General features: G+C 53.7%; 1 protein-coding gene across 36 annotated transcripts in view; it reads right to left on the bottom strand.

The window, feature by feature from the left end:
- Positions 1 to 25302, bottom strand: part of WNK2 (WNK lysine deficient protein kinase 2) — a 141848-nt gene that overhangs the window by 70991 nt on the left and 45555 nt on the right. For all 36 annotated transcript variants that reach the window (XM_054500444.2, XM_054500448.2, XM_054500453.2 and 33 more), the window contains exons 3-9: positions 24701 to 24873; positions 23458 to 23678; positions 19583 to 19740; positions 16227 to 16315; positions 14577 to 14796; positions 6711 to 7002; positions 1382 to 1581 (exon numbers count right to left, since the gene is read on the bottom strand). In XM_054500444.2, the coding sequence (XP_054356419.1) occupies positions 1382 to 1581; positions 6711 to 7002; positions 14577 to 14796; positions 16227 to 16315; positions 19583 to 19740; positions 23458 to 23678; positions 24701 to 24873 (1353 nt within the window). The remainder of the gene's footprint in view (positions 1 to 1381; positions 1582 to 6710; positions 7003 to 14576; positions 14797 to 16226; positions 16316 to 19582; positions 19741 to 23457; positions 23679 to 24700; positions 24874 to 25302) is intronic.

Genomic DNA, 25302 nt, shown 5'->3' with positions numbered 1-25302 from the left:
AGGGTGCAGCAGGGCAGCCAGCAGGACAGAGGAGGCCAGAACAGCCCATGTGCCCACGCTCAGCCGACATCAAGAAGACGGGCCACAGCGCTGAGTGTGCAAGTGACAACCAACATAGCCAAAGCGCCAGGCAGGAGCTGCTCACTAGGAAAGAAGGAGCTTGGCCCAGAGTACACAGTGGCTGCACCTGTGATGTCCCTGCTTGGGCTTCCCGGCTCACACAGTAGGTGAAACAGCCCACCCCATAAACCACCTTCTGAGGCTGGGTGCAGTGACTCACACCTGTAATCTCAGCACTTTGGGAGGCTGAGGAAAGAGGATCACCTGAGGTCCGGAGTTCGAGACCAGGCTGGCCAACATGGTCTCTACTAAAAATACAAAAATTAGCTGGGCATGGTGGCGTGTGCCTGTAATCCCAGCTACTCAGGAGGCTGAGGCAGAGGAGTCGCTTGAACCCAGGAGGCAGAGGTTACAGTGAGCTGAGATCACACCACTGCACTCCAGCCTGGGCAACAGAGCAAGACTCTGTCTCAAATAAACAAATAAATAAACAAACTACGCTCTGAGGGTACCAATCTACTGCCTGGGGCTCATGGGCAACCCCTCTGTGGCTGGGCACTTGGGACTGCGAGGAGCAATTGTTTTGCTTTCTAAAGTGTTTTTTAAAATCAAAATTAAAAAAAAATGCCAAATGTGACCCCACTCATCTTAGTCTTTCCCATGGGAATCAACCCACATGCGTCGTCACAGCCCGAGGCTCCATCACTCCTTTGCCACACGTGCTCCCTGAAAGTGCTCCCCTCATCCCCGCCCTATTTTCATAGCTCTGACTTCAACTGCTACACAATATCTGGGAGAGAAGTGCCAGGAGCCCCTCAGGAGGCTGGGCAGCGAGATTGAATCTCAGGTTTCCTTCTTACAAATGATGCTTTTCTGTGATCTATGAACAGTCTGGGATAATGTTCCAGGCCCAGGGCACTGTCAGTGGGTATCACAATTGTGGCTGTGGGTTGTCACTATTATCACTGTGCCCGCTCCCCAGGGGGAACCACTCAGCTCTATCATAGCCTCCCAAACTCTGGGTGTCCTGGGGTCTGTTTTCCAATAGGGTGTCTTTCCTATCTAGTAGGTCTTTACGGGAATGTCAGGGCTACTCAGCCAGCAGTTCCGCAGCTGGCAGCAAGGATGGGGCTTTCCTCTGGGCCTGGCTTTTGAATGTCTCCCCAGGGGAAGTGTGGCTGGACACTGACCACAGGCCACTTTTAATGCTGACCACAGTGCAGTGCAGCCTGGACAGCCCCTCACAGAATTTAGAGCCCTCAGGGCCCTCAGACCAGGTAGTGGGGATGGGGAAGGGGATGGGAGTGGCGCTCTGACTCACTGCAGCTGTGGGCTGCTGGTAGGCCCCCAGCGAGGGCAGGCTCTGCGGCAGGATGGGCCCCTCGCTCACAGGGGGGCTGCACACACACTGGGCTGGGGGCGGTGCTGCATCGGCAAGGGAACCAAGCACCACGCTCTGCTGGCTGCTCTGCGAGTCCGAGTACACGGTAGAGCCCTGGCCGCTGTCGAAGGTGCTGTCCGCTGGGGAGGACAAAAGCAGGACTTAGAGTGGACATCTCCAAATGCCACATGAACAAACAATGGCTCATCTGCATATTTTCTTCTGCAAAATAAAGGCTTGATTGTTTCTCCAGATCACATAAATAACCTGCACATATTGTTTAAACAATTGGCTGCTACAGAACCATACTGGGGATGCTGTCACGGTGCCCCACTCCAACACTGCCCATGTCTGGCCAGCATGATGTCAGGGCGGGTACATCGTGCCAATCCTCCCACAAGGCAGGTACCCACAACCAGCCTGCCGTGGCCTGGGCAGTAAGCACACATTCCAGCTCTTAAAGGCACAAGGGACTTGGGAGGCCAAAGGAATGTCTGAGGTAAGAAAAAACTGATGTCTTCACTGTGGAGATAAATATCACCTGTGTTTTATAAGAGGGGAGGGTGTCTCTGCACTCTGACCACCTTCACACACCATGGCAAAGGGCCCAGACTGTGGGGATTGAGGTCATGGGACCAGGTCTAACTTGGTTGGAAAATGGGGTCACGGTGCCCCCAACACCCGCAGAGAGGCCTTGAGAGGGAAATGCACCCACTATTTCCCTGTGCAATGGATGCGGTAGCAGGAGTGACACCAAGCGCCCATGGCCTAAGCTCCCCCAGAGGCCTCACATGGCTCAGGCTGGCCTGGTCCTCATCAAACCCAAACAGACCTGCCTGCTCATGGGGACACAGACAGGACCCCAGAGCCCACGGGCTTCTCATACTACGGTGTGCCTGGGAACATCTTCAGCCTGTGGGGGCATGCCAGCAGAGGGGAAAATGAAAACCTGTCTGAAATGCTACTTTGGGCTTACTGCTTCCAGATGCCAAAAGCTACAGAAACTTTAGAATTTACCACTTACAAACGTCATGCTATTTTCACGAGGGGCTGCATTTCAGAATACTGTGTCCGTTTATAATTTAAACAAAGGGGAAATCCTGTTGGCTTGGCATTAAAATAACTTTTCCCAGGAATGGATTGAACCTATTGTAACCTAGGAAGACATAAGAAATGCTGAGGTTTAATTGTGCAAAACCAATCAGACAGGCAGCTCTGATTTTTAATGAGCCGAGTGGTCACTAAAGTGGTCATATCCACTTAGAGAAGAGAGGGGAGAGGAGGACGGGGAGGAAGGGGAGAATGTGTATAGACCTGAGAAGTTTCAAGCAGAGCAATTCTAACCATATGTGTAGCATTTTATTTATTTATTTTTTTGAGACAAGGTCTCACTGTCATCTGGACTGGAGTGCAGTGGTGTGATCACGGCTCACTACAGCCTTGACCTCCCAGGCTCAAGCAATTCTGCTTCAGCCTCCTGAGTAGCTATAACTACAGGCATACACCACCACACCTGGCTAATTTTTCTATCTTTTGTAGAGATGGGGTTTTGCCATGTTGCCCAAACTGGTCTCGAACTCCTGGGCTCAAGTGACCCACCCACCTTTGACTCCCAAAAGGAGCCACCATGCCCAGCCCACATTTTACATATTTAAAGTGAATATGTGCCGGGCACGGTGGCTCATGCCTGTAATCCCAGCATTTTGGGAGGCCGAGGCAGGCGGATCACGAGGTCAGGGGTTTGAGACCAGCCTGGCCAACATAGTGAAACCCCGCCTCTACTAAAAATACAAAAAAAATCAGCTGGGCATGGTGGCACACACCTGTAGTCCCAGCTACTCGGGAGGCTGAGGCAGGAGAATAGCTTGAACCCAGGAGATGGCAGTTGCAGTAAGCCAAGATCCTGCCACTGCACTCCAGCCTGGGCGACGGAGTGAGACTCCATTTCAAAAAAAAAATTAAAAAATTAAAAAAAATTAAAAATAAAGTGAATATAGGCTGGGCACAGTGGCTCATGCCTGTAATCCCAGCACTTTGAGAGGCTGAGGCGGGCAGATAACTTGAGGTCAGGAGTTCAAGACCAACCTGGTCAGCAGGGCAAAACCCTGTCTCTACTAAAAATACAAAAATTAGCCAGGCATAGTGGCACATGCCTGTAATCCCAGCTACTAGGGAGGCTGATGCAGAAGAATCACTTGAACCTGGGAGGCAAAGGTTGCAGTGAGCCGAGATTGTGCCACTACACTCCAGGCTGGGTGACAGAGCGAGACTCCGTCTCAAAAAAAAAAAAAAAGTGAATGAGTTCATTAATTACACAAACATTTTAGAAGACATTTTTGAAACTATTGGCAAATGTGCTACTACAGTCACCAGCTGCTTAAATGGAGTCACCAAGGAAGCCCCCACTTGGTCAGGACACTTGGTGGGCAGTTTAAGAAAACACAACAAGGGAAAACTAAAAACTGACATATTGTTGCATCTTCCAATACAATAATGTGTGTCTGTTTGCCAATCTTGTTACACAGACCAGGTTCTTCTTGGATTATGGGGTTCCTGCTCTTACCCAGCACATCCCAGAGCAAGGTGCAGAAGGCTATGCAGGGTGCTATCCATTATGAAACAGAAGGGGATAAGGGTGTACATGTATGCATGTGCATATTCATGTATGAGTGCAGACATGTGTGCATGTATGAGTGCAGACATGTGTGCATGTATGTGTGCATGCAAATGTGTTCACATTTGTGGGGTGTTCACATGTGTACATGTGTACATACGTGTCCATTTGCATGCAGGCTGGGCGTGCATGTGTACACACGTGGGGCATGCATGTCTGTGTGCTGGTGTTCACATGTGGTAGCCACGTATATGTGCATGTGTAGATGTGCCTATGTATTTGTGTGTGTGTTCTATGTGTGCCTATGGGTGTTCTATGTGTGTGGTAGGCTACATGTTTTATTATTGTTTTGTATTATTTTTGTATTAAAATACAAAATTTTGTATTAAAAATACAAAAATTAGCTGGGCGTGGTGGCACATGCCTATAGTCCCAACTACTCAGGAGGCTGAAGCAGAAGAATCACTTGAACCCGGAAGGCAGAAGTTGCAGGGAGCCAACATCGCACCAGTGCACTCCAGCCTGGAGACAGAGAGAGATTCTGTCTTTAAAAAAAAAAAAAAAAAAAAAAAATATTGGTAGCATCTGTTGCCTCTAGGAAGGACAATGAAGTGATTTGCTACCTCCTGGCCTTTTTGAATTTTACACCATGTGGCTATATTACCTAGTTTAAAGAAACCGCAAGGAACAAGTAAAAGTGTTTTTGAGGGGCCGGTTGCGGTGGCTCACACCTGTAATCCCAGCACTTTCAGAGGCTGAGGCGGGTGGATCACGAGGTCAGGAGATTGAGACCATCCTGGCTAACACGGTGAAACCCTGTCTCTACTAAAAATACAAAAAAATTAGCTGGGCGTGGTAGCAGGTGCCTGTAATCCCAGCTACTCAGAGGGCTGAGGCAGGAGAATGGCATGAACCCGGTAGGCGGAGCTTGCAGTGAGCCGAGATCGCGCCACTGCACTCCAGCTTGGGCAACAGAGCAAGACTCCGTCTCAAAAAAAAAAAAAACAAAAAAAGTGTTTTTGAGAAGCGTGGCCATGGCCTCTGCACAAAGCACACAGAATCCTTCTCAGTCGGTCTGGAAGTGGGCCTGTCTGCAGAGAGAACACCCACACCTGAATTGCAATCATCAGTCAGTCAATGTCTCCATCTGATTTTCCCACAGTGGATCAAACCTGAATTATACTATCTGACCACAAGCTAAACATATAGAAATATCCTCAAACTATGTCTTTTCAAAGTTTGAAAAAAGGAGATTTTCAAACTCCCATCCTAGAAATTGTTTAACCCACAATTACGATTTAAAAGTGCGTAGTGCTGTGTCAGATGTGAAGAATTTCTTCTTACAAAAAAAGTCTGTGCTCTTTAATTTTTTAGATGTATCAGAAAATGGAGCAATAATGTACCAATTTTATTCTCCAAAGCAAACCTGCGCAGGTTCGAGTGACATAAATAGTAGGCAAACCATCTCGACATGATGACTGCTTGTTTGAATTTAAATAGCCTACTTTGAAGAACTAGCCATTTCAATGATAAATGAAGGATGTGTATATTAAATAAATTAAACAGACTATTTCAGTCTTTGCACATGAATGATCTGAAATATTGGCCCGGGCAGGTCCCTTGGCTCTGTCATTCTATCCCATGCACATTCACAGAATGAACAATGCCATGTTCCTCAGTCCTCAGCTCACTGCTGAATTCTTAGGATGTTGAGGGCACAGGCAGGAACTTTTCTGCCTGTATGTGCAGAAGATACTAGGTTTTCCCTAAATGGTCTTAGATGAAGCCTGATCCAAAGTGATTCCAGCCAATTCATCAGTAACACCCTACTGAAAATGTACAAAAGGTCCCAAAGGTTCTGCCTTAGAAGGGAGATACTACGGGGGATGGGAGGTCCCCACGGCAACACCACAAGCCAAGCCAGCAAGCAGCACACTCTGTTCCTAGGACAGATGTCCCACCAAGTAGCCACTGCCACCACCTCACCTGGCCTTCGCATTCCCCCCAAGGGGCCAGAACTGTCATTCTCAGACAGGTTAAGGAACCTGCCCCAAGTCCACAGATCCATAGCAGAGAGTGGGACAGAACTGGCTCCACCAGACCCTGCTGACTCAGGGCCCATTTGTCCCCATCTGTCCTGAGAACATGAACTTCATTGAGCCTTAATCTCCTGGTTACAGATCACCGGGAAATGTTGAGAAAGCCCCAATCCCTTCCCTGAAACAAGACTCACCCATACCTAGGGTCCACACCCTGCATGGTGGGCTGGGGGGACAGGGCCCAGGCTGGTCACAGAATCAGGCCCTGCACATCCCAGTGCTTGGGTCTGCTGGCCCCACCACCCTGGAAGTTGCTCTCTTATGAAGTTCATGACATGCCCTGGCACCAAGGGTGCTGGCAGAAGGCGAGCCTGTCATGGGGCATAGGCGCCCAGCCAGGACTCCCGGAAGCTACCTACAGCTAAAGCAATCACCCACACTGTGTGAGGACAGCTCAGAGCTACACGATGTCTCCTCCGAGGGGATGCTATGCTGACCCCTTCCTCACAAAGCATTCCAATAAAGGGAGAGGACTTCATTTTTCTTTGCCCAATAGCTGGTTTTTGCAGGGTAGGTGGGAGGGGCGCCCATGGCCACCCCACCCCTGAGCACTCACAGGCCAGGGAGGTGGCGCTGGTCGGCAATGTAGGTGGCAGGAGGTGCTGGTCGGCCTCCGGCTCCTCGGGCTCTGGCGGCCCGGGCTGCCCAGCCTGTGCATGATAGGTCACCTGGACCTGCAGGGGCACTGGCGGACCCCTGGCCTTGTCCGGGCTGCCCACATCCTGCTGCTCCTTGGGCTGCAGCGCGGGCCAGATCCTCTCCCGCCGCCACTGGATCAAAGCCACGCGGTCACGGATGGACTTGGCCACGATCTTGACGTCACTCTCGTGGAAGAATCCAGACTCAATCTGTAAAGGCAGTCATGTTGTCAGCATCGCTGGGGATCAGCCCTCGCCAGCCCACACCCCTTACCTAAAGTGCTTTCCCGTCACTGGCTCATCCATGCAGGACACGCTCGCCATCCCACTGCCACTGAGTGTAAAATCCTCGGGGACAGCTCAGAGATAGCATAGCAAGGGTTTGCCAGGCAAGGCAAAAAAAGACCACTGCCACGCAGGCCTGACCTGCCTCCCGCAGAGTCCACAGCAAGAGCAAAGCAGACCAGCTCCTCGACCGGACCCGAGGGCTCCCTGAGCTCCCGGCGCCCCTGGGGCTGGTGGCAGACGGGAAGGGGCTCCTGATTGTCTCCATGCTCAGAAGTGGTGACAATGAGCTTTGGAGCTAGCATTTTCCTGAAACGTCTCTGAGTCTGGGGCTGCCCAAAGATGGGGAACGGGGCCACACCCGAGTTGCGAATGGAGGAAGGACATGCGTTTTGTAATTAGGGACCAGTAAGGTATGCACTGATGCCTGACAAATTTTAAAACTGATTTACCAAGCATAGCCTTGAGAGCATTTGTAAGAGAGCCCCAAGGTCTCCAGGAAACATCATGAGCTCGCCAAGAATATTCATGGAACTACCTTCTTTCTTCTGATGAAAGAGATCCCTTTTGAAGGGGCTGCTCTTGCTAGGCTGCAGTTGTAGTGACCACAAATACATGAAAACATGGGAGAACAAAGATTCCAGATCCACCCACACTTCCCCTCCCTTCCTGAGCACCTCAGTCCTAAAGGTGCTAGGTCAGGCTGGACCAGCCAGGCCTCTGCAGTAGGGTGGAGGTGCCCGTGCAGGAGGGCATCCTGGCTTCGGGGCAGTGCCAGGCACAGACGGAGTCACAGCTATCGGGGAGGGGAGGTGGTGACAGCACCAATGGAGGCCGGCGACCCCGCAAAAGTGACCAAACAAGAAAATATATTAGGGATAGTGGACGCCAGGCTCATCAGGTGTGGAGAGGCAGAAATTTTCAACAGGAACCTTTTTGCTGGGTGGGAACTGGAGCTGTTGGTATGAAGCGCACAACAGACATGAATAAACACAGACAGACTGCACAGGCAGGCTCGCGACACCTTCGTGGTGTAAATGCACAGACACATGTGTACTTGTGAACTGGGTTTACCAGGAGGGCCTGGGAGCAACAACACCCACGGCAAGGAGCACGTAGAGCTCGGCCAGGACAGGAATGCAGCGTGGCTCTAAGAGGCAGCAGCTCAAGGCTGGGCAGGAGAAGGACAAGATGAGCTTGACAGTGAGGACGTGCTCAGAGTGACAGGAACGTGCAAAACGGCATGGGAGCCAGTGCTGAGGGCCTCCCGCTGGCAAATCTGGGGCATTTTGAGCATCAAAATGAACAGTGACACAATGATGGTTTGAAAGACATGTCCACAGACTCCAACATGCATTTTGCGTATGGGGGTGGCAGGAGGGGTGAGGTGTCACTGCTGGTATCAGGTGGGGGGTGGCGGGTAGGTGTGGCCTCTCTATCTCCATCTCTGCCTCCCTCTGTTTCTCCTCTGTGGCTCCTCACCCAGTCTCTTTGCCTCCCTTTCCTGTGGATCATCTGCTCTAGGGGAAGCCATGTCACAAATGACCCTATGCAGAGGCCCTCCTGGCAGGGAACTGAGTTCTGAGGCAGGGTCTGAGACTGCAGCCCAGGCCAACACCTGATCCCATCTCACTAGGGCCCTGAGCCAAGGCACCTGATCCCTGACCTCTAAGGCTGGGGCCAGGGCGTTTCAAGTGACTCACTAGGCAGCAATGGGACAGTTCATCTGTGGAGCAGGACCCATTGAGTAAAACAGAAAACCGTGAGGCCACAGAGAGGTAAAGAAATAAGTGGGAAGATTGGTGACAAACAAGCTACTTACAGTGTCCAAACATTCTCCATGAGACACGTACAGTTGCGAAAGTTGAGAGGAGCTCAACTTACAGAAGCCACAGGCGCCCTGCACCAAGCTCAGAGCCAACATCTGCCTAACTGGCGGGTGAAGCCATGCACCCCTGGGAAACATATGCAAACTCAGCCCCTTCCATGAGATTCCCGTGGAGATGCAAGACCTGACTGTGACCCACCCAGAGGGACACCTGAGCCCGTCCCGAGGGACAGGACATGGAAGTCAGGTGAGGAAAGGGGCCCAGAGGCCTTGTGATGGTGTCACTGGGACAACTGGGGACGTGTGTGGCCCGAGGATAGGAGGATGGGCCTGAGGCTTGACGGTACTTCCGGAGGCAAGAAAGTGCCCTAGTTTCAGGAAGCAGACATGAAAGTATTCAGGGCTTCAGGGGAATCAGGTCAGCCACTTAGTCTCAAATGGTTCGTGGAAAATAAATGGTTCTTTGTAGTGTCCTTGCAATTTTTCAGTAAGTTTGTGATTATTCAAAAATCTTTGTTTCAAAAGACAATTTTTTTCCACAGAATGATGTTCCCTAACAGAAACAGCCCTGGTCAGTCTCCCCTGATTCAGAAGAGCCATGAGTGGGGTGCGGGAGGGGGGACCAGTGAGGTGGGACAGAAGCTCACAGCTCAGTCAGTGGGACCTGTCTACACTCAGGGTCGCCGCTGGCCCCAAACCAGCCCCAAAGCCACTCAGCAGCAGGGCAGCCCAGCTGGGAAGGAGGAGAAACCAGGCACCAGGTTACCTTCTGGCTCAGAGTCCAGAACGGACTTTTTTCTAGGGAGCCTCAGAGAACGGGCTCCAACCCTGGAGGGTCTCACGGGGAGGCCAAGGCAGGTGTCCCTGTCACTGGCACCCAGGGGCAGGTATGCACAGCCAGCCAGACCTGCTTGGCCCAGGCCTCTGCTCCTAGTGAGCATGTGGGTGAGGCCATTCCTAAGGCTCCACGTAGCCTCGGGGTCATATCCAGGGCGTGGCCCCACTCTTGCCCACCTCGGCCCAGATACGTGACCAGAGACTGCCAAGGCCACGTCCTCCTGCTGCCATTACTATTTGCTACTGGCGCCACAGCCCGCAGCCCATTTTCCCTTGAGACTCTGTCTTCATCATCACCCCCAGCCTTCCTCTCTAAAGTGTTTCTTCTATTTTTTTTTTCCCAAACAGGAAAACATTTAGCCATGGTGAGTGCCACACAGGCGCATCACATTATCGGGAGAGTATGAAGGTGGAGGGGAGGGCTGGCTGGGAATCCCCTTGGGGGTCGACTCCCAGAGTCCCTTCCAGATCAAAGCTGGCCCAGGCCCCACAGAGCCCGCTATTTCCTCTGTCTCTCTCTGGGGAGCTCCATCTGGCCCCTTCCATCCGCCGAGTGGAACTTGCTAAGAGGTGACTTCAGGGGAAGGAGAGCTCTGCCCCATCTGCATTCTCTCCCACCCTCGGGGTCCTTCCAGAAGGAAGTCTCATCTGGATTCCAGAACATCTCTAAGACCTAACACCTGCTAATCTCAGGGACTTTTGTTTGAGACAGGGTCTCGCGCTGCCGCCCAGGCTGGAAATCATGCAGCGGGATACGGCTCACAGCAAAGGCCTCCTAAGCTCAAGCAATCCTCCTGCCTTGGCCTCCCAAAGTGCTCGGATGACAGGTGTGAGTGACTGCACCTGGCCTAATCTCAGATTTTAGGAACAAGAGCAGCCTCAGAGCCAGGTGCTAGTGTCTCTCTAGCCTCAGCAGATACACCAACATCAAGCTGTTTTCACTGCATCACGGCAATGCCCCTCCAATCTAGGGTCCATGGCAGGGCTGGTGTCAGGATCCCAGGGAGGCCAGTGATGGACTCTGGTGTCTGAAATCGGTGGGAAGGAGGAGTGTGAGGTTAGAACCTGGAAAGGCCCCATAGGGACCCAGTGTCAACCTGTCGGTGCACACAAGCTGTTCCCGGGGAGTGAGCCCCAAGGTAGGAGCATGTTGCTTCCAGCTGCTGTCAGGCGACTCTTGAGGTCCTGCCTTCCCTGTTCTCAGCAGAGTGGGGCGGGTGCTGTCTATTGTTGTGCTTTAGCTGAGCACAGGTCATGTCCCTTCTTCTTGGATGCTCTATTTCACGGGCGATGTGTCTCACAATGAAAAAAATGTAAAAGATGCAGAAGCGAGGGTGAAGGTGCTCGGGCCAAGGGGCCTCTGCTGTGAACTGATGCAGGAACACAGCCGCAGAGTTCAGCCAACTGCCAGGGATGGGGACTTGTGTGGTGACGGGCGCAGGAGGCTGTAGGTTGAAGGGACAGCTGCATCCACAACGACCCTGCAGGAGGGCGGGGGCAGGGAGGCCGAGTCTCCATGTGGATGAAAAGCAGGGAGGAGTCGCAGTCTTGGGAGGTTCCTCCCGCTTGCCTGTCTTGGGAGCAGCTAGACAAGGCCCAGCGCAGGTTCTGGGCTTTGCCACCTTAGGACAGAACCCAAGACAGGCCAGGAGGCCACGAGGTCCGGTAGAGGCAGCAACACTGCTCTTGTAGAATCCTAGGCCCCTCCCCAGGCTGCACCACCCATGTTGGAATCAGTGCTGAGTGGACTCTGATGTCCCCTCTGCCGCTCAGCCGTTGCTGTAGCACTTGGCCTCCTGACACAGCTCCCCGGTCCCTCGTATCCTGTCCCCCCAGCACTGACCAAGCATAACCACATTCATGGAAGGAACAACAGCGCCTCATTCTCCTACCCTTCCTGAGGCTGTCACCACATCAAAACCAGGTCATCCAAATGTCCTCCTATCCTTGTCCTTGGCCCAGACCTCAGCACTAGGACAGAGGTAACTCCCTGCAAGGTCAGAGCCAGCACAGCTGCCCCAGGACCTTCCTCATCCTCATTTGTGCGTGAGACTCCCACAAGTCATCCTCATCCTCCCTCGAGGCCACCTTCTGTCCTCTCAAAACCTCAGCCATCCCACTGAGCGGCCAGCCAGGTGCCTCCAGAAAGATGTTCTTGGCCTGCAGTCACCATCCCAATCCTCAGCTTACACGCTGTACATAGCCTGTGCAGCATCTCACTCAGCACTTGCTATTTGCAATGGATGTGTGAACGGACAGCTGTATTACATCAGCAGAGAAATGGTGCACCTGAAGTCACAGGACAGATGTGCTGGTAATTATCCGAATGTAATTCACAGCAAACTTGTAGCAATTCAATTTGAAAAAATGTACCTCTGTGCACCACATGGTCATGGAGAGCCATGAAAGATCCTCCAGGAAGCACAGAGCTCGTCGACCCCATTAGATCTGCTCATAGCAGAGGCTTCTGTGTCTGGGTCAGGGATGTGACCAGAGACAAGCCAGATGAGAATAGGCCAGGTGGGGACACAGGTGGCCACTTTGCAGCATCTGGGGTGATAGTGCAGCCAGCTTGCAGGAGCCCCACAGAGAAGCCAGCCTGGGCGCCACCCCACAGTGGAAGCTGTAGCCATCCTTACTGTGCTATCACAGCCCAGGACATGGGCCACTGTGCAGGGGAAGGCAGAGCCCTGGCCCGAGGCACTGGCAGCCTGAGGAGGTGTCTCTTCCAGTCCAAGTCCCAGTCACTGAGGCTCTGCACTCAGGTCCACACCAGGAGCACCCCATCCTACAGCTGTGGTGAGGCTAGGAGCAGCAGGAAGCATGCCAAGACCCCAGCAGGACCTTAGCTCAAGTAGCCCAAAGCCCTCAGCCACAGCCAGCCCCAGGAGCAGCCCAGTTCCACCTGCTTCCTTCCTCAGGGGTCACGGCTGCAGGAAGTCCAGCTGAGAGACTGCTGCTCCCTGCACTGACCTCACGGCATAACCTACACCATGTGGCCCACTGAATCCCTCATGTACCACATACCAGTGCCCCCATGGACAAGGAGCTGCCAGGAGGAGCAGAGTCTGTGACAAACACACAGCTCACTGCACCCCAGCGTTCCTGGCTCTGAGGGCCCAGGCACCTTCCATGGTATCACCAAGCCTCAGTTTCCACACCCAAGTCAGACCTCCGCAGGAACCTTCCAGAGCAGCTGCCCCTCCCACCTCTCTGCAACCCCCATCCAGGTGTGATCCACTTCTCTTTACTGAGACCCAGCCCGGCCTGGAGAAGTGAAGCTTGGGAAGAATCATCAGCCTGGAACTGGTGATTGATGGACATTTTCAACAGATGTGATGTATTCAGTAAAAAGCTTATTCAAAAGAAAGAAAAAACAGCGAGCACCTTTATGGTCAGGACACACGAGCCGAGGGCTCTCCATCATGAGCACACGGGATTTATTTCCGCTTGGGTGTTCACTGCAAATGCGCAACTTTCTTACCATGCAATACTAACTGCCCTCTTCCTAGCCTCTCGTTCCCACTGGTCTTCCCCTTTGTGACTTTGTTTTCACCTGTTCCGGTGCAGACATTCCTGTCCTTCGTATCAAGTTGTCTGACTTAATGTCAACATTTGTTCATGTTTTGTAACCAACAACAAAGATGTCTCTGTCTGTCTCTAGGCCCTGCACTAGGGTTCTCAGGCGGCAGTGTTGGCCCTGGGGCCCTCCCAGGCCAGGTTCCCACCACTGTCCCTCTCTGGCGTCCACTGCCCAATGCCCAGCAAACATGCCCTATCCCTGCAGGGGTGTGACCAAAGTCTGCTTGTCCAAGAACTTCTAACAGCCCCCGGCCCAGGGCAGCAGTGCCCCACAGAACATTCCAGGCCAGAAACGTCCTGCATTGTTCAAGACAAGAACCACTAACCACACTTGGCACCGAGCACTTGAAATGTGGCCAGTGGGACTGAGAAAGTGGATTTTAAATTTTAATTAATTTATATTTTAATAGCACATGTGGGCAGTGGCAATTTTACTGGATGGCACAGACCTGAGAATCACGTCAGAATAATCTAGATCTGTCCCACCTGCTGCACCTGTCCCCACATCCCACACCATTCCCATTCCATCGCTGACCCCCTGGCACCGTCAGCGTGGCCTCTCCTCCCACCACTGCGCCTGGACCACTCCCACTCCTTTCTGCCTGTGCCTGTGGCCCTGTCTCTTCTGCCTCTCATTCCAGCCAGCTCAGCGCCCCTCCAATGAGGCCCCGATGACACCCCAGCACAAAGGGGCACTTCTGCTGCCAGCCCCAACCCAATCCTCAACCACAGAGCTGAAGATGATGAGAGGAGCAGGAGGAAGAGAAGAGGCGGAAAGGTACCCCCGACCCGCCTTTCTAGGTAGAAAAGTCCCAGGTCCCAGAAACCCAATATAACAGTGCTCCCAAACAAAAGGAAAGGCAAGATCCCAAACCCAACGCCACCACACTGACACAAAGTCAGCAAGAGTCCAGCAAAGCAAGCGAGGCCTTTCTGACAAGTCAGAGGTCCTGGGTTGCTCTCTGCACACCCACCCTGAATTCCCGCACTGCACCGGCTCGGAGCTGCTAATCCCCTGGGTGCTGTGTTTTTGAGGGGACTCCCACTTAGGCTACCCCTGTGCAGACCCTAGGCAGATGTGGCCAGGCTGTGAGACCTCAGCTGCCCACACCTGCCTGGATGGCACCGCCGCACACACTGGCCTTGCAGTCCTCTCCGGAGCAAGCCCCCTCAGCCCACTTTTGTTCTCATCCTTGGAAGCCGTGAGCTGCCAACACCTGCACCCACCACACCCCATCTGAGTCCTGCTTACCATCTCTTGGGCCACTTCATCCGGCGTCTCCTTCTCCAGGTCGAAGGTGAACTCTATGGCTCCATTGTCCTTGGGCTTTCCCTTCAGTTTCTTGGGGTCTTCCACCCAGAGCCTCAGGGCGATGGTGGACTTCCTGCCGTGGTCCTCCTCCGCGAGCTCCACCCTCACGCCCGTGTCCTCTGCGAAGAAGGCGTGGCTCAGCAGGTCTTTGATCTCGTACCTGGAGGGAGAGCAGCTGACAGGCAGGGGCACAGGCGCCAGGGCCTCCATGCCCAGGCTCCTGTGGCCACGCGCACCAGGACAAGGACAGGCACACCTGCAGGAGCCTGAGGCCAGGCCTCATGTCTCAGCACTCCCAGGGGTAAAGAAAAGATTTCAGTGAATCCAGTCTTACTATTAACACATAGTGTTTTAAGACTTCCTTTATTCCTCCTCATTATTAAAAAAAAAAACATGCTCATAAAAGATTCAATGATACAAAAGAGGATCTGGAAAAACATTAGGCCTCCCATTATGCAAATACAGCCCCTGTGGATGTGCTAGCCAGCTGTCAATTGTCAGAAGACACAACTGAAACATTTTAGTGTTTAATCCTGGGTAGGTCTAAAATGGACACAGGCAGAGCCCCCATGCTCTGAGCTCCCTGCGCCCAGTGCCATGAAGCAGTGACCTTTTCAACGGGGCTTCCTTCAGGATGCCGGCCAGATGACAGAGAGCAGGGCAGAGGGTGAGCTGGAGGAGAGTGAGGACCTGCAGAACTGGGCGGCCCCAGCCAGACCCAGCCTCGAAGGCTCTTTGCAGGGATCCGGGAGGGCGGGCCACAGGGTGTTGCCATGGTGACCACTTTGGGGCTCTGCAGGGCTTGGCCACCCAAAAAAGCCTCCCTAACCACTAACCTATAACCCCCTTTACCCTATAAATGAAACCACACAGCACGCACTCTTTGGGGCCTGGCTTCCTCTGTGTGTGCTCCAGAGTCACCTGTGTAGTTTTGAGTATCCACAATCCGTCCCTGCTTACTGCTGAGGGGTGTCACGTCAGATGGTGGGTGTACTCCAGTGTGAGGGGGAGGGAAGGCTGAGGAAGTACCCCCAGGCTTCCACCTGACCAACAGGGAAGGACAGGCCCTGCTTGGAGGTGGGGAGCCGGCTTTGTGGAGCGGTTCCAGGACTGCTGTTTTTGAGAAGGGCCAAACAACCCAGTCCATGAAATACACGTCAGGGCTCCAAATGGAGGCCCACGCCTAGAGCCCCTGGCGTGCGGATGTTCTTCAAGGCATGGGAATCATGCAGAGAAGAGCAGAGGGGCTGGAGAGAAGCCCCAGGTGCTCAGACGCCACAGGCTGGGTCTGGAGGAGCAGCCAGCCAAGGACAGGACTGTCCCCAAAGCCAAGGAGGGGGCTGTCCCCAAAGCCAAGGAGAGGGTTCCCAGATGGCCAACAAGGACGTGAGGGCCTGGCCACCTGGCCTGGTGTCACCCACACGCACTCAGGGCCGACATGCTCACCAGCCCCTGCTAACGTGCCCCAGACACCCTGGTCTGAGCCTGCCTGTCTTGAAGTCCCCTCATCAAGAACACAGCTCTCAATGCCAGCTGGAATGAGTTCAGCTGGAGATGGACCCCAGAACCCAACCCTTCAGGGGAACTCACCTTTCCTCCTTGTTTTTGCAGATACACTCCCCAATAATCTCCTTGATTTCGGGATCGTGCACTTTCTCAAAGCTGGCCGGCTTGATACCCTGACAGGGAGAGAGCAGAGTTACCTGACCCGACCGGCTGCCGGAAGGCGAGGCCTCCACCACAATGGAAGGAACTCCCACTCCCAGCCACGGCAGGACACGGGCATCGGACTTAACTTGCACAAACTACTAGAAAACTGGGCAAAATATGTGAAACGGATGACAGGGCAGCGCCAAATGCGGGCTCTGGGAGAAAAGGACATAATCCCCCATGGCCCCAGCTCACTGCCCAGAGCAGTTCCCAGACAAGGCACCGTAAACCAGCAGAGCCCTGCGGCCCCACTGAGTTGAGGCGTAGAGCTGAGTTCAGGAAGGCTGAGGAGGCCACAGGCAGAGTTCCAGAAAGAAGAGAACACACAGCCAAAAAAAAGAGCCCCAAGTATCTGCACCTGGGTCACCTCCAGCCTTTGCTGAGGACCAGACCACAAAACCACCTGTGCATTGTCAATGCCACAGGGCCGGGTGAAGAACCACAGGGAGCTGCAGGCAGGGCAATTCGCAGAGTTCACACAGGTCAGGATGTGTACAATGTACAGCATCCAATCAAAAATTACTAGAAATGCTGAGATGCAAGAAAATGTGACCCACGACTCTGCAGAAAAGCCAGCCAACAGAAAGAAACCTACAAATGAGAGGGGCTGCAACTTGTAGACAAGCAGGTTAAAACTCTTTACAGATACATACAAGTAGTAAAGGAAAATGAACATAAAAAATGAGAGATAAAAACAGAACCAAATAGAACTCGAGATGAAAAGCCCATCTGAATTGAACGCTTCATCGCAGCAGACTGACAGCAGATTACACACTGCAGAAAAAAGACGAGTGAACCTGAAGATGTGATGCAGCAGAGAAAGATGGTCACTGAGGCTCTATTCTGCTCATTTCAGAATCTGAAATGCTACCAAGGTCACATATGCACGTGACATTCATAAAACTGGAATCCCAAAAAGGATAAGGGGACATAAAAAAAGACTTGAAGAAATAATGGCTGAAAATTTCACAACTTTGATGGAAACTCTACGCCCATAGAGGAAGCAAGATAAAGCAGAGCCGGGAATAAATTGGAGAATTCTGTGAAACCGCTGCAATTCCCTTCCAAATCTCCCCTCCCCACTGCTTGAAGCCAGGAGCCTGGTCTCCACCATTCAGAACCTTCTTGGGTCACCCTACTTATGTCAAAGCCACCAACACCCCGGCCACAACACACTGCACACCTCCACCTCAGCTGCAGAATTTGATACTGGGGTTAACACCTCAAATGCAGCAGTCAGTCTCTGGAAAGGTGTTGATCAGAGCTTCACCGAGCCTCCCAAGTAGGGCCACGAGGGCCTCTGTGCCAGGAGGCTAGCAGAGGCGGTGCCATGATGCGGTGGATGGGATGCCTCCCACATAGCCGGGCCTTTCCAACCACACCTGGGCTTCCTCCCCACACCTCCTCCTTGAGGGTACAGGAGCACTATTTGTGGTCACTGCTGCTGGCCAAGGGCCAGACCATGCGGCTTTGTTGCGGGGGGGTGCAGGTGGGAGCCTGAGGGACGGTGGCTTCTCGCCCAGCCGATGGCTGTGCATGAAGGGAGCAGAGGGCAAGCCCTGCAACTGGACTCGAACCTCAGAAGCAGCAGGGCAGGGCCAGGTGCTGCTTGCAATCTGCTAGGTTGTTTTGTGTTGGAAGTGGAGTAAGACGGTGTATGAGCAACTAATTTAAAAAAATTTTAAACACAATGAGGGTACCAACTATCACATTCTTTCTCCTTCAACACGATTTAGCCTTCAAAAGCTTCACCTGACTCTTAATATAGAGAACATAAAGCATAAATTTTCCCAAGGTCAGGGAGGAGGGTGGAGGCATACCCACCTGCCCTGGGTGCTGGAGCCCCCAGCCTGGGGCAGACACAGGAGTGAAGAACCTAAGGGTTCTGCCCAGTAGTGTACACCCCCAGGGTTGAGGAGCACCACCAGCCCCTGGGACGGCTTCGGGACAGACCACCATCCACCCTCCACAGTGAACCCAGGGGCCTCCCATCCCACATCAGCACCCCAAGGCCTGGCAAATGGAGCTCTTAATCTCTAGAGCGCCCCACTTCCTCCTGCTGCAGACCATCCCTGCCTCCCTGGAGGGCCGCTGCACACAGCCAGCAGGTCCCGACACTCCTTCCAGTACCCATGGAAAACCGTGCACCTGCCTGTGAAGTTTCTGACCCAGGCCCACAGGTGAGTCAAGGACTCTGTCTGCCCTCCCACTTCCTCAGGGGCACACAGGAGGGGCTCAGAACAACCAAGTGACCAATGATTTACAACAACCAAGGGACAGAAATGCAGGTAATCTGCAAGGAGGGCTCAGGATGGAGGGATGGGTCAGGGTGAGGCTGCGCAGCTGCTGAGGACCACAGCCCCTGGTGCACCTGCAGAAGCAGCCATGGCCCCGAAGAGCAGCACTGAGGGGCAGCGCGGCCCCACCCAGTCAGGTGGCATGTGGAGACAGCAGGGACTGCAGGGATCAGGGCAGCCTGGGCCCTCAGTGCGGACGCCACGTGTCAGGAACAGCTCTGCAGGCCCCTGGGCTTCACAACAAGACGGACGGTGCAGAAAACAGGCACAGAAAGCCTTGGCCTGGCCATTCCATTTCCAGATGTTCTGTTTGCATTCCCTCCACCCAGCGGGGCTACCACAGAGGGAGGACAAGACAGATCTGTTTATGCAGCTGAAGCCGTCTGATTAAAGAAAAAAATCACAGCGACAGCAAAACAGGGATTAATGTTCCCAGCTGCCTGGCACTGACGACTGCCTAGAGACACAGTTGGTGTAGGGGTGACTGGTTTAGCTGTAAAAGAAATCAAACCAGTGTTTCAAAATGAAGAAGATAGGAAAGCAGGCAGCCATGGGCGGCCCAGAGTGTGAGCACTGGGGATGGGTGGCCTAGGCACGCCTCCAGGCAGGGGGCTATGGTGAAGCTCCAGCCTCTCTGAGCCTCAGTCTCCCCACCATCCCTGCTGTGAGAGCGACAGCCTCCATGGCTAAGCACTGCCCACAGCGCCCCATGCACCACCATCCCTTCAGGTAGGAGACCTTGAGTAACCACCCCGCTACTAAGCCTCAGTTTCCCTCTCTGTAAAATGGCCAATCTCTTCAGTTTCCCCCTCTGTAAAATGGCCAAGCTCCTTACACAGCTGCCAGGATGGCTTTACAGAGCCACATGGAGCCCAGCCCATGGCACGGCCCAAGGCCTCTGTGTCCTTATTAATTAACCAAGGGGCCAGGTGGACTCACACAGGTGACCTTGCGGTAGATCTGGGCCGCGTTCTGGCACTCCGAGTAGGGGTACTCGGAGGTGGCCATCTCCAGCATGCACATCCCAAAGGCATAGACGTCCACGGACTCATCGTAGTGCTCCTCGTACATCTCAGGCGCCATGAACTCGGGAGTACCTGTGCCCGGGAGCAACAGACACAGCGGTCAGCTGGCCATGGGCCCAGGAAGAGCTGGAGCCAGTGTCCCGGGAGCTTTGGCTGCCCAGAGCCCCATGTCCCCTCCACATCCCATGGCACACTCAGAACACCTGGACCCCAGGGCCAGCCCTGCCCCTCACTTGGGACACAGGTGTGCTTTACAGACAGAGGGTTCCAAAAGTTCCACCTGGAACCACAGGAGTCCAGGGTTAGAAATCAAGTGACAGAGCCATCCCCTGCTCATAAGCTGGGAGACTATGACTTCCCAGGGGACGGGGTCCGAGCCTGGAAGGAGGCAAAACCCTGAGCACGCCCTCGCCTGTGGACACTGTGATCCTGCCACAGGCTGGGCCGCAGCCACGTTCAGACACCCTGGAGCAGAAAGAACTTGGGTTGCTACAGAGCTACCTAAAGCCGCAAAACCCCTAAATGTCCCAAAGCTGGGAAAGGCTGGGTACACTCAGCCCACCCCTACAAGTGTCACGCAGCATGTACAACAATCAGGATCACTGAAGACAGTGTCCCTGAATGGGGGTGGGGTAGAAAATGGTACCCACCTGACAGAACCACAGAGTTGCTAAGATGGGAACTATATGTGGCTCTTAAACACAAGAGATGCAAAAACAGTGTCTTCACTGAATTTTGAAGGACATGGCAAAGTTATGATAGGCTGAGCAAAATGAGCATGAGGCTAGACGTGCTGGCTGGCCTCACCTATGCAAAACCAAACTCCCAGGGCAAGATGATGTCTGCAGGGGGTGAGGGCTGATTTTTCTTTTACTTATATTGGTCTGGGGTTTCTCTATTCTCTATAATAAGCTTTTGCTTTCATAATACAGCAACTGTAAAGGCCTTTTTATTAAAATAAGTCCGGTTGCGTGTCTGTCACTCTGAATGCAAAGAAAGGGGACTAGAGACTTCAGTACAGCTGCTTTTAACGTCTGGATGTTTGTTGACTTTGGAAGGTCTTCAAAATGTTCTAGTTTCTTTTTAAAAGCTCAAGCTAACTAATTAGTGCGTTTTAAAAGCACATGTTTTGCTTACCCGTCATTTCAATTTAAAATGTGTTACTTTTTTTTTTTTTTTTTTGAGACGGAAGCTCACTCTGTCCCCCAGGCTGGAGTGCAATGGTGCAATCTTGGCTCACTGCAACCTCCATCTCCCAGGTTCAAGCAATTCTCCTGCTTCAGCCTCCCAAGTAGCTGGGACTACAGGCATCTGCCGCCATGCCCGGCTAATTTATTCGTATTTTTAGTAGAGACGGGATTTCACCATGTTGGTCAGGCTGTTCTCAAACTTCTGACCTCAAATGATCCGCCCGCCTCGGCCTCCCAAAGTGCTAGGATTACAGGTGTGAGTCACCGTGCCTGGCCACTCTTTTTTAAAGTTAACATTTTGGATAAAAATTGGGACAAGAATATGGTTTAGATTTCAGTCTTAGGCACACAGAACTCTGGAAGAACCCATGAGAAACAACAGGAGCTGAGTGAATGGGCCTGGCGCTGGGAACTTTTATTCTTTTGGGTTTTTTAACCACATGATTATACTGAAAATTTGCTGCACTAGCAATTTTTTTTTTTTTTTTTTTTTTTTGAGACAGGATCGTGCTCTGTCACCCAGCCTCGAGTGCAGTGGCATGAACACAGCTCACTGCAACCTCGACCTCCCAGTCTCAAGCAATCCTCCCACCTCAGCCTCTCAAGTAGCTGGGACCACAGGTGTTCACCATGCCGGGCTAATTTTTTTTTCTTTCTCTTTCTTTTCTTTCTTTTTTTTCTCTCTCTCTCCTTCCTTCCTTCCCCTTTCCTTTTTTTTTTTTTTTTTTTTTTGTAGAGACAGGGGTCTCACTACATTGCCTAGGCTAGCCTCGAACCCCTGAGCTTAAGCAATTCTCCTGCTTCAGCCTCATTCTCTAGGAGCCTGAGCAGCTGAGGACACTCCTGGTTGTGGCCTCTCTAACCAAAGCTTCCTGGACTCCAGCTGAGCAAAAGCTGGGGTGACGAGGGACAGCCCACAGAGCTGGGCAACCATGCAGGTCACAAGGTCTCCCCACCGTGCCTGCTGGAAACACCTGGCCTTCATCTCAACCTGATCCAGCAACTCGAAACCTCGTTTCCAAGAGGGCAAAGAGCCGCCCAGCCAGAGGAAGCCGAGGGGCTCTGCCGGGGCTGCCGCTTCACAGTGGGCTGTGCTTCTTCCTCCAGGAGTGTTCGCTCCTGAGTAGGAGATCCCAAACCTCCCTTCTGCCACCCGACTGTGCCTGGGGTTTGAGACCTGGGTTCCTACCACTTCTGAAGCCAAATTTGCAAAATCTGCCCAGAAAGTGTGCAGAGCTCAAAGCCCTGGGCATGGGCTCTCCACGGTCCTGGGCCCCTGCTCTCAGCCCCACCAGGAAGGAGTGGAGACCCTCACCTATATACCCATTTCACAGATGGGGAAACTGAACCCTGGGTCAGCCCCTACACTCCACCACTCAGCTCCCCCAGAATGCCAGAGGCTTTGTGTCCACAGGGCCACCCCCGGGCAGCCACCTTGCCCCAGATGTCACATTCTGAACACACTTCCCAAACCAAAGCAGCTCTGGCGTCTCATTTCCCCCACACCTGCCAAGTTCTGTCCCCAAACATGCAGCAGAACTAAGAATTCACAAAGCCCCAAGATCGACTGCTCACTGTCCTGCCGTCACATTGGGGGCACTCTGGGTCTTCATTAACATGGGGGAGCCTCTCCCAATCTGATCCGATCAGGTCCCATCTGGGCTTCCTGAGCCCCGACCCATGCTGCTTGTCCTGCACATGTTGCAGCTTTCCCATCATCCTGGCCCCAGAAACAGCTGCTCCACAGCCACTCAAGCATTCTTTTCAAAGCCTGTGGAGGCCCCCACCCAGGACCAGTGGACACTTCACACCCACTGTGCCAGGAGCACACCTGGGGCCAGGTACATGGCACAACCCAGACTCCGGTCTCTGCAAAGAAGCTCCAGGCCAGCTGCCCCTAGGGGCGATGGCATCTCGCCCCAAAAGAAGGCTGGGAAGGCTTCTCACAGGAGGGCATCTGCACTGAGGCCTGAAATGCCCAACAAACTGAATTAATTCCTCGGCACCCTGCTCCTATCCCATGAACAACGCCTGCTCTGTGCCCCACCCCGCAGGTATGTGGATTCCCCAGATACTCCAAGTTCTCACTTCCTTGGGCCTCACAGCCCAGGTGGCACCTCCCTGCCCACTGAGAGCCCCAGCGTCACTGGCCACAAACCTCCCAAGTTCCTCTGTGGTCAGGGCAGCTTCCCTCTCCCGAGTGCCCACAGTGCCCACACACACCACGAGCATCAGCACCCGGCCCACCTCCCCTGCTAGACAATCAGAGCTGGCACCCAAGCCACAGCCACGGAGGGAAACACAAAGACCATCTGGGGCCAGAGTTGGACAAGGCAGGGTCAGCAGGGGAGGGAGGCAGCCAAGTCAGCTGTCCCAGCCCAAGTGGCCTGGGAATCCAACGAGTGGGCAGACCCTCCAGCTGAGCTACAAAAGGCTTGGCGGGGTAGCCCAGACACCCCGGCCCGAGGCTCCCGCACCCAGATGCTCCTCCCACTGGGTCTCCTGCACCAGGTCTGAACAAAACTGGATGCTCGCCAGCACTCAATGCTGCCCAGCTTCTCATGGGCTCCAAGGGCCTGGGGAGGAGAAGCAGGTTTACCTATCACACTTTTGGCAAATGACGCTCTTTTGAGAGTGGCCAGGCCCAAGTCGCCAATCTTCACAGACCCAGTTGGTCCGGTGATAAAAATATTGTCGCATTTCAGGTCTCGGTGGATGATGGGTGGCGTCCTCGTGTGCAGGAACAGCAGGCCCTTCAGGATCTGCCGGCACCAGCTGCGGAGAACCTTGGGCTTCATCACCTTGAACCGCTTCAGGTACCTGCAGGGGTTCACGGGCACAGCTCACCAAGCAGCTTGCCGGCAGCGGCCCCCTAGCAAAGCCCCCGCCTAACACTGCTCAGGCCTGGTACGAAGTCCATTCCCGTGCACACGGCACATACCTGTGACAGGTAGTGAAGGTGAGACGGGAGGGCCGGACAGTTCCGCCCTGGAGCCAGGCCCCCGAGCAGGCAGCTGGGTGGGCTCACAACCCTCTTGCTCCCCTGATGCCAAGGACCTGGCTACTAAAGCTCATACTAAGCTCCATCTTGACCTCACTGGGAGATGGTGCCAGGCTGACTTGCAAGTTGCCCAAGGCAGGACGGAGGACCAGCCAGCAGATGCTCAGGTGAGGGGATGAGGGTTATGAAAGGCCAGGGCCTGTCAGAACCACAGGAACCAGCTGGGGCTCTCTCTGCCACTGGCCACCTGTGTGGCCTGCCCTGAGCTGTGCCCTGGGAGGAGGTGTGTAGGTGAAGCTGAGAAAAGGGCTCTCCTCTTGCAGCGCATCCACCTATGAGGGAAACTGCCCGGCTGAGGGGCACTGAGGCCCTGCCCAAGGCTGCAGGGTCCAGTGGTTCAGATGGACCCAGGATACAGCACCAGGTAGGGAGCCCTCATCCCCACAGTACAGACTGGGACCTTAGTGAGCAGCAACAGGCTGCCGTGGCCACCCCACTCCCCACTCCCCAGCCCTCACTAACCACCTCCACGTCCTCAGAATCCCACAGTCCCCACTGTGCACCCCGCCCAGCCTGTGTCCTGAGCCTGAGGATGTGCTGGGCTGGCTCCCAGGCAGAAACAGAACCCCAGCCAGAAACAAGGCCCAGACACCATAGACAGATCAACCATCTCCCTGGGAAGTAAACCACCTCCTGGCATCCCATGCAGGAGAGGAAAGAGGAGACAGCCTCCCACAGGCAGCAGCCAGGACCACCCCAGCAGCCCAAGACCTCACCCCCAGCTATGGTGGCCCTGCACACAGGCCAGGACCCGCCCCAGCCCTCAGGAAGCAGAGCTTACGTCTTCAGCGTCCCTGAGGTCATCAGCTCGGTCACCAGCACAATGCACCGCTTGCCCTTGGCGCTAGACTCCCAGAAGTCGTAGAAGCGCACGATGTTGGGGTGCTGCAGGCCTTTCAGCATCTCAGCCTCTTCCTTGAACCGCTGCCGCTCCAGCTTAGTGAGCTTCCGGTCCTAGAGGGCAAGAGACATGCTAAGTGGGCAAGAGATGGGACACAGAAGGGGACACAGTGGCATCACATCCCAGCAGCGCCACGCAGTAGGACCAGCTCTTCCCATACCCACAGGCAGCTAAGCGGTTACGACAGAAAGGCATGCAGACACTGGCATCACAACTGCTGACTCCTTAGTCCCCACAACCCTGGACACAGCCCCCAAAAAGGGACCTCAGCAAAAAGACATCCTAGGAAGCCGAAGAGGTCTCGCAAATCCACACAGTCACACTTACTTTTTCCAAAAATACACCTCTGAGGCCTTTGCGTCCTCCACAATCACTCACTTTCTGTGTGTTTGTGAAAAGAATGGATCATCAGTTTACTTCTAACGTATACACAACTCAGAAGAAGTGCTCAGGGCCCAGTGGATTAGAACAGAGGAGACGTG

Source organism: Pongo pygmaeus, chromosome 13 (assembly GCF_028885625.2).
Source record: "Pongo pygmaeus isolate AG05252 chromosome 13, NHGRI_mPonPyg2-v2.0_pri, whole genome shotgun sequence".
Taxonomy (NCBI): Eukaryota; Metazoa; Chordata; class Mammalia; order Primates; family Hominidae; genus Pongo; species Pongo pygmaeus.
The sequence above is the reverse complement of the archived record's forward strand: the minus strand, read 5'-3'. Positions and strand labels throughout refer to the sequence as shown.